The sequence below is a fragment of the Nicotiana attenuata genome, unplaced genomic scaffold (genome assembly GCF_001879085.1).
Source record: "Nicotiana attenuata strain UT unplaced genomic scaffold, NIATTr2, whole genome shotgun sequence".
NCBI lineage: Eukaryota > Viridiplantae > Streptophyta > Magnoliopsida > Solanales > Solanaceae > Nicotiana > Nicotiana attenuata.
The window spans coordinates 212,014-225,587 of record NW_017671120.1 but is presented as its reverse complement, the minus strand read 5'-3'; the positions used below and the strand labels follow the sequence as shown (position 1 = coordinate 225,587).

At 35.2% G+C, this 13,574-nt stretch overlaps 1 protein-coding gene across 2 annotated transcripts; it reads right to left on the bottom strand.

Moving 5' to 3' along the window:
- Window positions 1-1,426: 1,426 nt before the first annotated feature.
- LOC109206052 (probable LRR receptor-like serine/threonine-protein kinase At1g07650) lies at window positions 1,427-11,807 on the bottom strand. 2 transcript variants are annotated; one of them, XM_019368821.1, is made up of 24 exons: window positions 11,507-11,807; window positions 11,219-11,393; window positions 9,728-9,799; window positions 9,567-9,635; window positions 9,406-9,477; window positions 8,616-8,687; window positions 8,430-8,501; window positions 8,067-8,138; window positions 7,854-7,925; window positions 7,693-7,764; window positions 7,500-7,571; window positions 6,919-6,990; window positions 6,751-6,816; window positions 6,411-6,476; window positions 6,290-6,328; window positions 6,078-6,139; window positions 5,248-5,639; window positions 4,967-5,162; window positions 4,328-4,480; window positions 3,545-3,663; window positions 3,168-3,378; window positions 2,806-3,046; window positions 2,120-2,270; window positions 1,427-1,894 (listed from the first exon to the last, which is right to left on the bottom strand). In XM_019368821.1, the coding sequence occupies exons 1-24, from the start codon at window positions 11,616-11,618 to the stop codon at window positions 1,523-1,525; spliced, it is 3,072 nt and encodes a 1,023-aa protein (XP_019224366.1). In that variant the 5' UTR covers window positions 11,619-11,807; the 3' UTR covers window positions 1,427-1,522. The 2 variants fall into 2 exon arrangements, with proteins under 2 accessions (XP_019224366.1, XP_019224367.1); XM_019368822.1 differs by having other exon boundaries at window positions 6,078-6,136.
- Between the last annotated feature and the right edge of the window lie 1,767 nt (window positions 11,808-13,574).

The window sequence follows — 13,574 nt, the reverse complement described above, 5'->3', positions numbered from 1 at the left end:
TCGTTAATAGTTACCAATTTATACTAAAGTAGTACTATTTGTTAATCTTTTTTTAGGTCAATCTTAACAAAGATCATTCCGAAGTTTAATTGTAAGTAAAAGGAAATTCCAAATGCTGAGAGTTGCACACAAATAGAGAATCCACTACATCAGTCGATTATTGCATCAAATGACAATTTATCCAGCAAAAGGATGAGCAAGTGGTGGAAAACATAAAGTACTCACTGAAAAGTCGACCAAGTTAGCAACAATAACTAGCACACGCAGATCAGTCGCTATAGCAAATGAATATAGACGAGTGACAAGTACTCTTAAAATTTCTTTTTCCCTGACAACTGCGCTCCAGAAACAACGAGAAGATATTTTTAATATTCCTATTAATGGATTTCAGTTTATAAAATGATCGACTCAAGGTTGAACAAACACCTTGTTATCAGGTATACTGATTATGTGAAATGACTACTTCTTTCAATTGATATTGTCGATGTGGTTGGTTGTCTATCTGGTATCGGTGACATTGATAGTGTTGGATGCAAGTCGAAAAAAAGGGACATCCAAGTTATAACTGATTAGTAAGCCACTTATCTCATTTGAAGGAGTGACAACGGACTATCTATTTGTTGTTAAGCTTATCAAAGAAGATGACACACAATATATTGATGGCAGATGCAATGGTTTGAAGCCAACAAGAAAAATATCATACTCATCTAGAGAGAGACAAACAAATATGCAGACTTTCTCGCAAATGAAGATCACAGACATAAAAAAGGTCTACTAGTATGAGAAGAGGCGAAAAAAGAGGTGGAGTTTTTGTTTCTGGCAGATTTAAGCAATGTAACTTACATGAGATTTTAATATTTCTATTTAGTATTTTCTAACGTATCAAAAAAGAAAAAAAGTAGAACTATAAGTAATGATGTCCAAAATTATCATAAGGCAATTTTATTAGGATGAGGTTGGTACTTGGTAGTAGTAAGCGGCCCCTCTCATATTACAGTGGTGAACCTTTCATAAGGTCCTTTGCCAATAATCATGCAATATTTAATCTTCAACTTAGTAAACCATATTGGTAAAACATATCCAACATATTCTTTTTGGAGTTTCAAAACAGGAATAATATATCTTATGAATTTCTTTCATAGTGATTCAGCTTCCTATCTTACAAAAGATAAAGAGCTGCTTTATATGTCACTTCAGTAAGGTTTAGATTAGATGTTCAACTCATTTCATCAATTCATTTCACAATTCAAATAAATTCGTTTGCCTATTTGTTGTAAAATTTTAGTTGACCCTTTGATCTAAATAAAGGCCTCTTTAGTTTCTTGAATTATGTTCATTACCATGACATAATGTCATTTTTTTAATATGTGACTTTCGGAGGCTCCTTCAGTTTAGCAAAGATTCTATTAGTTGTTTAAGACTGGTATGAAGATTCAAGCTGCAGCTCTTTGGATAAAGTTATGATTAATTCTACATTTAAATGTTCATATGTACACTTACATGTGTTAAACGGACATTTTGTTTACTTATTAGATAGTACAGAAGATTCAACTCTTTGAAGTATACCAGTTTCTTCTCCATCTCCAATTGAGACAGTGGAATCAGTACGCGTACCATCAGTTGACAGGCTTTGAGTCTGCCAGAAGTGACTTCTCATCGATCTGAATCCTGAACCGGTTGTTGAAATGCCTGGATCAGAGAGGACATCTTGAAAGAGAGTTTGGCCTTCGAGCATGCTTACCACTTGAGACATTGTTGGTCTAAGTGTTGGAGATGCATTAGTGCATGAAAGTGCAACATTTAGTACCACCATTGCTTCTTGTGCTGAGTAGTTGGAACCTAAATCTGGATCAACCAATTCCAATATACTCCCGCGCTCTTGCATAACATAAGCCTAATCCAAACAGATCATAATTAAGAACAGTTAATGCACTGGGAAAATATAACATGCTAAGCAAATTTTGAGAGTTCTTCGAGTCTGAATGTAAAAGTTGATGTAGGGAACAATAATAACATGCCATTACTAGATGTTCTGGTTTACATGAAAATAGAAGGGGAAGTCCTTTTAAAGGATGATGGAAGAACAAATATTCAATCTTAAGAGGGAAATAAGAGTTACCCAGTCAAGAAGATAAACACAATCTTCCGCTGGCCTATAATTTGTATTGCTTTTCCCACTAACGATCTCCAATGCAACAACTCCATAGCTGTAAATATCTGCTTTACTAGTTAAGTAGCCACGCATCGCATATTCTGGAGCCATGTAACCCCTGCATCATCAAATAACCGAAGAAGTTCCAACATATCATATCTTGGTTTCATCGTCATTAATACAACTACTTGCTAATTTAAAAAGAATTCTGACATAAGCAACCTCCACATTTCTTAAGATTTGAAGTAGCAATAAGATATCTGGTGTTTCTAAGTTCACTAATAGCTCTTTTGAATTCCAAAATGAAATTACGATTAAAGTAAGTGAGATGTCATGGTGCTAACAATTAGTAAACCAAGGAGTTACATGGTAGGGAAAGAGGTGGATTTACACTGATAAAGTTTTATATTACTATATAAACGCTGTTTAATATCTGGGAAAAAACTATATTTCTCTAGGTAAGTAAGAGGTTCTTGGCTTGTTTTACTTTTAGGAGATTATACCTGCAAAATTGCTGTGTGATGAGAACAGTACCATGATTGTTTCAAAATACATGAGAGAATTAAATGTCAAACCATTTTCTCAGAATTCGTATCAACCAAAGGTCGTTCTAATGGTAGTGGAAGAAGAGGAACTGATTTCATCATACTTACACAGTTCCTGCAATCCGCGTACTAATATGGGTATTATCATCCTCATGTAGCTTCGCCAAGCCAAAATCTGATATTTTAGGATTGAAGTCCTTGTCAAGCAAAATATTACTGGTCTTGATATCTCTGTGGACTATCTTCATGCTTGACTCCTCATGAAGGTATGCTAAACCTCTTGCAATTCCTAGGCAAATTTTCCTTCGTGTTGGCCAGTCTAATTTCATTTTGCAGATTGGTCCTTTGCCTAATGTACGAGAAAGACAGAAGAAAAGAAAAGTAAGAATAGATCAGCACAGTAAGATAAACAATGTCAAGTGCATAAGCAGCAGACATATTTTGGTTGATCACAGTATGGAAGTATTTACCAAAAAGAGCACGAGATACACAGTTATTTTCCATGTACTCGTACACTAGCAATAATTGATTTCCTTGAATGCAACATCCATAAAGCTTTACGAGATTTGGATGTTGTACTGCAGATATCATGCCTACTTCATTCAAAAATTCTCTAGTTCCTTGTTTTGACTTTGAAGAAAGTTGCTTCACTGCGATTACTGTTCCATCAGATAATAGACCCTGTATAAAAGAATCATGACTCAAAACACAGTTGAGCAGCTTATGGTCAACTTAAGCTAGCAAGATGACAATAGATTGAATCCTATATTGCATAGCCATGACATGCTAATTTTACCGGAGATAGTACACCTTGGTTGATCTAATATATTGTGGGAGAGATGATTACCTTATAAACTGAACCAAAACCACCTTCCCCTATCTTATTTGCTGGGTCAAAATTCTTTGTCGCAGCTTTAATCTGTCTGAGAGTAAATAGTCCAGCTTGTAGATCCAGTCCTTGAAGTTCTGTTCAAAGAGGAAAAGTATCTCAGTGGGAGCTAATGGCTATAACACTACTGTGTCTCTTTCGAGGTTCATATAGGACCTGGTCAAGTTCTTCAGACCGTTAATGATTCTGAAACCTAAATTGATTGATGAGATGAACGAGTCAAAAGAATGTAAAGAATAACTTCAAGTATATAGGTGATATACTTTGGTAAGAAGTAAAATAATAGCTAGAACTATTCATATAGCTTAGCATTTAACTTAAGATATTGTACAAAAGCATTATATTCTTTGTTGTGTGTGCCAGTAGGTGCATGTCTGGGTGTCTAGCCATCACATGTACCCATCCATATTTATTTTGGTTGTGTACCCAAGAACATCCAATTGTAGTTAGAAAGTATCTGGAAACAAGATAAACAACCACTGAACTCAAAATGATTTGATAAACAGAGTTAACAGGATAATGGTCAAATTATCAAAGGAGGATAATGGAGGAGAGTTGCGGTAGGTTAACAGTCTCAATAAAAGAAGGTTGCAGTCAAATGATTTGACATGAATGGCATGCTCGGTACAGAGAAGGCCAAAGAACATTTTTGTTAACCCTCCAATAGGAAGGTCAAATAAAACGGGATGTAAATGATACTATGATAGAACTTTCAAAAGAAAAATTCCAATAGTTATTTACCTTTATCAGCAGATACTTTATCTCCAAGACAACCTCTCTTATACAAGATCCCAGTGATAAGAAGGAAAAGAAACACCGATCCAGCTATTGCCCCAGCCAATATGCCAACATGAATTTTACTCTGTTGAGCGGCAGGCAAAGGAGGTGTAAAATCTGCATGGAGAAGGAAAAGAATGTGACATCTCAAGACTTTTGATGATTTTGGCAAGCCAGTCTGACTTGCATATGCGATTTGAAACACTTTTCTAGTAAATCGTAGTATAAATCCGGATGCTTCCACTACCAAACAAGATTAAGGAACTGAATTGGGGACGTATAAGAGGCCCCCTCACTGAACTCAAAATGCATCATGCAACTTAAGGGTATATGACAACCTTTTTAGGTTCCAGTGCAAATACACTAACATATGACAGTTAGATGGTTACAGACCCTTAAAAAGGTAAGCCTTATGCTCTCTAATAACAAAGCACATAACAAGCTGAAATTTTACCAGTGTGCGAATTGGTTATTCCATTCAAAACAACCTAAATACCTTTTATAAGCCTTGATATATGCCCCCTATGGCATTCAGTAAATAGGATTCGTATATGCAACTGTTAGCAAGATAACTGTAAACTTGAAGAGAGTAAAGGTACATACTAGGATCCACTGATATAGCTGAAATTAGAGGACCATAAACCCCTCTAACGGGAATTCCTGTAGTCCCCTTTCCTGCCCAGTAAAAATGGATCTTCAGTGTGTGGCTTGTCACAGCTGCAGTGAAAGTCTTCACAATGGGCTTAGCCGGGCCACCAGCTTCTTTTGCAATGTTAAAGTCCTTCAACACCAAATCGTCCTGTCTCAAGAAGACAGAATAAATACACTGGTAGCAGCAAACATGAAATTCATCATTTCATTTCCCTCCTGTCTATGAAATTTACCTGCAAGTAGACATCAAATATCCGCTCTCCAAGACTGTTGAATGAAGTATCATTTGTGAATAGTATCTCCGCAAAATGGAGCTTGACAGTATAGTTTCCATTCATTAGACACTGTCCATAATATGTGAGGGAGAGGGGAGATGCACGTGCAGTTTTGTATAGTTCCACTTCTTGAGCCTTGACATTAAGCAGGGCAGAGACATTGGTGTCGATATAGACATCAGAATCAACGTCATTGTCCATGAAATTTCCTGTGCTGCTAAATGCCCAGTTATGTCTTGAATAATACATAGAAGCACCTCTGGCTTCTAAATCAGCTTCATATGTTTTGCGGCTTGTATTCTTGATCGATACTTCCTTGCCTCCACAATTGATGTACAAAGAATACTGTTCTGCTCACCAGTAAACAATGGAATCCTTAATGAAAGTTCAGCAGAAAAATATATGGACAGATCAGAAGACAGTAATACGGTTATTGGATTCTCAGTCTTAGAATTCCTGAATTTATGTAACTGGATATCGCTATGATTAGTTCCTTTATTTTTCCATACACCTAAGTAGATAAATTGTAAGCAAATGGAAAGTTATTATACATAGATCTTTTTCAATTCACAAAAGAAGATACTTCTTTATTGATCCAACAGCCATAAGCTTTCGTCCCTTCAGCCTGCTAGTCAAGTTTATGTAAAACTCAAATGATAATGTTGTTTCACTTTTATATTTTCTACCAACAGCTGACCTCACACTACAAGTCCACCTATTTATCTGACAGGAGACAAAGGTTTTGTTTTGCTATCAATCAGGTAATGAACTCCTAAAACTCTACTTACGCTTATTTGTTGGTTCCGAACAAGGGAAATCATGCTTCAGGCAAGGATGAAATTTGTTTCTGCTATACAGAAGACAAAACAAAAAGTCGTTAGTGTGCTTAGAATAAGTTCTATATCATAAATCAAATGTTATAGGAAAACTCGAGAAAACAATAGTTTCCTCTGAAGGATCACTGCAACAGATAAATGAGACATAGGCACATTGGTCTTACGATTCTTTTCCCAACGCAGAATAGCTCTCCACCAAGTTTCTGGATAAATTGTTTTATTGTTAGAAATTACTGCAAACAAATAAGTCAGATGAAGAATAACCAATTTTATCAGATAACTTACACACTTCCACGCGGGCATTCGATAGGTGCTGTTGTTTCCCATGTAAAATTGTTATATGAAACATCTCTGTGAGGCAAACAAACGACCAAATTAAAACGAAAGTTTAGGAAGTCGACAATAATAACAATAATAACTTCTTCCTGGATTGAGTTTGAAGCTTGGCAATAATCTATTCTATCTATTTATTTTCTTTTCGCGATTCTTCTTTGGCAATGATATACTCAATATAAGCCACTATTTGCACAAAAGGCATGCAGGTCACAAACAAATTTTTATACAGCAATTGCCAATTGGGAACTGATTGCAAATTTATAGGAACTAAGTTGAGAAAACAGCATACACATTCTTATTTCTTGATAAAATCCACCCAGGAACAGGTCCAGTAAGTTTGTTTCCTGTCAAATACCTGCAAAGTACCAGAAGAATAAAAGAAGAGAAAAATGTAAGCCTAACGTTGATAAGCATATGGCTAGAAAGAAACAAGGATAACTGAAGAATATCCACTTACATAAAATCTACTTTGGATAGTTGTGCAAAAGATGACGGGATCTCACCAGACAAGCTGTTAAAACTAAGGTCCCTAAATTCACAAAGCAAATAATAGTAAGTTCCATGGCAAAACAAATCTCAGCTGAACAATTTCAGAATCTTAAAGAATGTGTATATAGCATGAAAACAGATAGACATTTTTCTTTCCCTGAAGATACTAATCAAAAGATATTGTCACAGTTAAAATTAAAAGAAGGCGACAGTCATTATTTTGTGCACCTCATTCGATCTATGTAAGACATTTAATAGAACAAAGTATAGAATAACTCATTGGTTCAGTGTGACAATATCCTAATAGTTAGACATTTAAGATACTCCGCTACCCCAGCCCATTTCCTGGAAAATAACATCTTTGAATGCTGTTTTTAATTTTGACTAATCACAACATGTTTCCTCCATACACAAAGAATAGTGAGGTGCGATATCTTCAGCATTTGCCTCTTCAGGGTACTGCCAGAAACATCTCCCTTCCCCAAAGAAAAGGTTTCAATAAGCAGGAGAACTCAATCGAAAAAAATTATTGAAATTCTTAAAACTTACAGTGTCTTCAATTTCTTCATGTCCCCAATATATTCAGGAATCTCACCATGAATTAAGCACTTCCTTAGAATTCTGCATTGCACAAGAGCAATTAAGAATCTTTGATCGGGAATTGCTACCAAATTATTGAAATGGAATATCCTCCAAGCAGTCCAGTAGAGGAAGAAGAAGTAAAGAAACTCAAGAAACTCACAGTACTTTCATGGATTCTAGATTATCTAATGGTGGAAAACCAGATTGTCCACTTTTTAGGTCACTGATCCTTCTGAAATTTATCAAAGAAAAAAAGAATTAATTAGTTTACTTCTCAAAGCAACAACAGATAAACACGAAATGAGTTTCGCATTTTCTTACAAATCAACTAAGCTTGTCAGGGAAGATATAGCAGAAGGGATAGGACCCTCAAGAGAACAGCCTTGTATATGTCTGCAAAAATTAGAGTAACATTGAAAGTTCATGAGATCAGAGCAACAACTGAAATATGCAGGAAAATTTGGAGTTTTGCCTTCTAATATTCCTGAGAAGCTAGAACCTAGTACTGAGAAGTAGGGGAAAGAGAAAGCTTACAGTTTCTCAATTTTTGTCCAGTTGCTGATAAATTTTGGTATCTTTCCAGTAAAATTGTTGTCACTTATCCTCCTAATATCACCAAACAACATAGCATACGATGAGTTAGTTGTTGAATTTGATTACAAAGGAACAAATTGCGGAACAAAAATAGTTATAAAATGAAATGTCAACTTAAGATCCTCAAGGATATTTTAGCGGAATCAGTGGAAGAAATGGACAGTTAGTAATAGAAGGTAGTGCTATAACCGCAATCAAAAGAAAACTCAAAGAGAAGAAGGTTAATTAAGTGATCATCCATCACAAAGGAAAGAAAGAATGAGCAAATGGGCAAATGAGAGAGAATTTGAACTGTAAACTCACAAATCAGTTAAGTTGGTTAGCTTGGCTAATGTGGGTGGCAAAGCTCCGGTGAATTCATTTGATGACAACACACTGAAAATTAAGGTAGAGATGCATTAAGCCATTAAAAAAACGTGAAAATGATTAACGAAAACCAGAACAAAAAAAAGAACATGTATAAATAAAATAGGGAAAAAAAAGAATTACAGCTTTTCCATATGAACCAAGTTGCCAATTTCTGGAGGAATTGATCCTGAAAATCTGTTTCCTTCAATACTCCTGTATTGACAATCAATATTAATTAAATAAAACTTCTTCAATCAACTTATCTTATACAAAATTTGATGATGATAGAAGAAGTATTTTAACTCTCACAGAGTCCGATCATAACTTCTTGTCAGAGCAGCAGTTTGCTTTTGAAATAAAATGCTATAGGAAAAGAAATTTAAAAGAACTGCACACACAGAGACATGACATATTGGGACCTTTTTTCTACACCACCATATCATGACTATCACTCCAGTATCACATTATAGTTTAAGATGTTCAATCTAGGAATCACTTGACTCAAATAGTAAAGGATTTTAAATTATATACACCGACATTATAACAACTTGTGCGCACCTGGACTAATTTTATCGAGTACCTGCTACCTCCCACTAGTACAGGTATCGGGTAACTCTCTCCATCAAGGCTTATACAGATGGGAGGAAACCTAATATTTTTGTCTCCATTGAGATTTGAACTAGAGAACACATGGTTCTCCGGTCACTTCATCGACCACTAGGCTACACCTTTGGGTGCCAGGTTACTAATTATATTTATCAGAAAAATTTACTTGTAATTACCTTATAGGACCTAATTGTGTAAAATACTTTATACAGTTAGTGAATAGAACTTAAACTCAATGTAAAACAGATTGAAATAACACATTTCAGCACAAATTAAATGCAACAGTATAAATGACTAGTAGGAATCAAAAAAGATCCGATCTTACAGGTTCCTAAGCGTAGGGATTCTGGTGAGTACTTTTGGAAATGGACCAGACAAGTGGTTTCCCATAATAGAGCTGCAAATTTTAAAACAAGTGTTTACATGCCAAACAGCCTATTATAAACCAGAATAAAAAACTAAGCAGTAAATGAAAATAGTTAATACAGGTCAAGCAAGCGCAGTGACGCCCACTGAGACGGGATTGAACCATTGAGATAATTACGACTGAGGTCCCTGCATAATCATAATTTTGTTGGATTAGTGCAGATTCTAAGTTTTGAATCAAAGGATAAAGTCTATTAAGTAATGTTGTAACGAGGACTTACAATTGCTTAAGATGGCGAAGTTGGGCGAATTCTGGTGGAACATTGGCTGAAATATTCTGTGCTTTCAGAGCTCTGTGGCATATAAAATTTGGTGTTTAGCTGCTTTCGACTAGTGACATTGCATTAAATTTGCATGTAAGTTCAACATAGATGGGCTAAATGAAATTTTACATAGCTTAATCGAGACAAAGTGGAAGTATACAATGTTGTTTATTTGGTAGGTTTTTGAGAAAGTTCAACTTCAATACACTAGGGGTGGTTTGGTATAATGGCGGGATAAACTGGCATGGGTTAGATATCTCATGGAATTAACTATCTCGCCTTCTATATTGAATAGCTAATCCCACCATTTTAGTGTAAAATTTGTTCTGGAATTAGCTAATACTTATGACCAAACATGAAATAAATATAATCTCAAATTTTATTCTGGAATTATTATACTAATCTCTTATACCAAACTACCAGTGTGGAAGAATACTCTTGCACTTTCACCTCATCTAACATATAATTGTCCATAATAATAAAATTGGTAGTCTGAATTACAAAACTTGGAACTCTAAATAATTTTACGGTGTCAACGTATGTAAGTTAAATTTTTCTCGAAATAGTATTTTTTGAAAACACTTATTGGAAAAAATTGAAAATTTGAAATATCTCTAAGTTTTTTGAAATTTACTACTCCCTCTATTCCAATTTATGGGAACCTATTTTCTTTTTAGTCCGTTCCAAAAAGAATGACCCCTTTCTAAATTTGGTAACAATTTTGCTTAAACTTACAATTCTACCCTTAATGAGAAGCTTTTATAACTAAACAAATACTCTGGCCCCTTTTTGACTTATTTAGGACCACAAATTCCAAAACTCTTTATTTTTTCTTAAATTCCGTATCCAGTCAAACAGGTTCACATAAATTGGAACGGAGGGAGCAACATAGAAGGGTGGCTTACTTAAGCTCATGGGTCCGCTGACACCTCATTACAGGCTGGACTGGACAGCCAAATAAGACGTTGACTCAATTTTGAGTGAACCATAGAAGTAAGTGTTACTTAAAGGGAACACATTCATTTCATTTCCTATTCGCAAAAGGTGTGCCACTGTAGAATTAGCAGGATCAAAACAAATGTACAGATTCAATCAAAGTCTCAGCCTTTCAAACTTAGAAACAAGAACAACTCCCTTAATCTCAATCTTCTTATTTTGCCAAAAAATATAAAACATTTGCAGATTTTATTATTAACAAAAAAAAAATGCAGTCTGGTGCACGAAGTATCCCGTGTTCATGCAGGATTCAGGGAAAGGCTGCATCCCAAGGGAGTACAATGATAGTCAGCCTACCCTAATACAAGTATTATCAATGGCTAATTCCACAGCTCGAACCTGTGAACTATAGGTCACATGGAGACAACTTGACCGTTGCTGGGAGACCCCCTTCGTGCAGATTTTATTATGTTTGTTCGAAAACAAATTAGATAGAGAGGATGTTATACATACATGGAGGTAATATGGCAGGTAGAATTGTTGTTAAAAGAGCAATCACAAGCAACAGAACTCTCAATTCCTTTAACAATAACTGCAACACTCCAATTCCCTTCTCCACTGCAAGGATCTTTGTTAAAGTCCCAATCTCTTTTCCCAAGCTTTTTGGCTATCTCTTTCAATGCTTTCACTGCATATATACAACCAAAAATGAACCCAAGGTGAATTGAAAAACCAGATACTAATATTTTACAAAGTAGGAATATATATGTAGACAAAATTAGACAAGTACTTTATAATTACCTTCTGCTGGATGGAGCTTGGACTTGGAATTAGTAGCTGCTAAACAGTGAACTATGAAGAAAACTAGGAAAAGAGAAGAAGAGAATATAGATTTAAGAAGCATTATGCTCATTTTCAAGCTAGTACGAAATACTTGAGAATTTCAGCAATCCATTTTCTTTTATTATAAGTAAGAAGAAGAAAAAAGAAGATTGGGTGAAAGTTGGTTTTATAAGAGTGAAGTGCTGATGAGGTGGGAGCATTATATGTATGTAGGAGATAAGAGAATTAATTTGAACAATGAGGGGATTGGTTGGTAGTGACAATTGCGACACCCCTTTCTTGGATCTTTTTATTACTTGCAAATTCTTTAAGACTAATTTTCTCTTACCTTTTTTTTTTTTTTTGTGGTGTTTTTAATATTTTAATCAGATTCTTGAAACACTGATATTAAATTTGTCTCATTCGGTACTGTCACTTGGCGCGTTTTGATTGAATATTGAACTCATTTCACCGACCAATTTAACCTTTTACTGCAAACTGAAACAAACTCCACATTTACTCAACCTTATTTTTCTTTTTCTTTACCTGTTAAAATAACTTTCTTTTCGAAAATTATAAAATTTACTCATATTATATTTTGTAAAAAGTTGTATAATACTCTTATTTTATTCGTTTATAAATATTTTTCTATTTTATTCTACAAATTTAATAATAGTACTCAGAACATAATTAAGACCTAATATCTTCATATTAAACACTGAATAATTCTTCTATTTTACTATTTTAAGTATCTGTCTAGACCAGAATTGAGATGTTAAATAAGACACGATTTAGGAAACGGTTAGTACTTTTAGATAATGATTTCCTTAAAAGATAAAAAGAAGAGATTGCTTGCAACTATATGGAATCAATTCAAATGTATCATACACACTACAGAACCAGCCACTCCACCTCTTTCTCGATAAAAGTCTGCATTTTATCTATGTAGTATGTACTAGACCGAGTTAAATTTATTAAATTCCACCATTGTTGAGTTGAAGAAGCTCGCTAAAGGAATCGAAGAAGAAGGGGCAATGGAGGGAAAGGCAGTTATAACTAACTTTCTGAAAAAATGAAGCTAAAATTACATGCACTTTCTGAAAGTCTATACACATATATATAGACTTTCACTACTACAACTATCACTAACTTCTACAACTAACTCCTAACAAACTAATACAACTGTACAAGAGCTATTAATCACGTGTTAATTTCAACACCCCCCTTCAAGCTAGGTGTGGTGAAAATGTTCAAAACACCTAGCTTGGACATTAAATGATAGTGTTGAGCAGTTCCTAGTCCTTTAGTGAGCAAATCTGCTTCCTGTTCTTCTATTGGCACATATGTTGGATGTATCAATCCTTGTTGCACCTTTTCCCTTACGAAATGACAATCTATTTCTATATGTTTCGTTCTTTCATGAAACACTGGGTTATTGGCTATCTACATAGCTGCTTTGCTGTTTGTGTGAAGTTGAATTGGAGTCAAAATCTTTATTCCCAGTTCTCTGAACGTTCCTACCAACCAGATCAACTCAGACACAGTCAAGGCCATGCTTCTATACTCAGATTATGCTGAACTCCTCGCCACTGTGATCTGCTTCTTAGATTTCCAAGATATCAGTGATCCACCAAACTTCACAAGGTATCCAGTGACTGACTTTCTGGAGTTAGGACAACTTGCCCAGTCTGCATCATAATATGCACTAAGGGTCATGTCCCCAGCTGCATTCATAAGAATTCCAAGCCCAGGCTCATTCTTCACATACCTCACTACTCTGTATGCTGCTTCCAGATGAGACTGCTTGGGAGCTTGCATAAGTTGACTCAGAGTTTGCATACTATAGGCAATGTCAGGTCTTGTCAAGGTTAAGCATAAAAGCTTTCCAATCAACATCTGATAGCCGCTCACATCTACCAGTGTTCGATCATGATCCAAGTGACAATGTTCATCATCCTCAACAGTTGTAAGTCTTTTGTTTTGGTCCATTAGTGTAATGGCAGGCTTAGCACCAGACAATCCCAGTTCTGCTATAAGTTCTAGAGCA

What these genes read in the sequence shown, in the direction of transcription:
- LOC109206052 (XM_019368821.1), bottom strand. Translation starts at nt 11,618, where the DNA reads ATGAGCATAATGCTTCTTAAATCTATATTCTCTTCTTCTCTTTTCCTA. An exon ending in ATCCCTACGCTTAGGAACCT is followed by an intron (nt 8,688 to 9,405) that starts GTAAGATCGGAT and finishes TTGTCAATACAG; the next exon opens with GAGTATTGAAGGAAACAGAT. An exon ending in GTTTTGGTTCAGTTTATAAG is followed by an intron (nt 3,379 to 3,544) that starts GTAATCATCTCT and finishes TCTTTTATACAG; the next exon opens with GGTCTATTATCTGATGGAAC.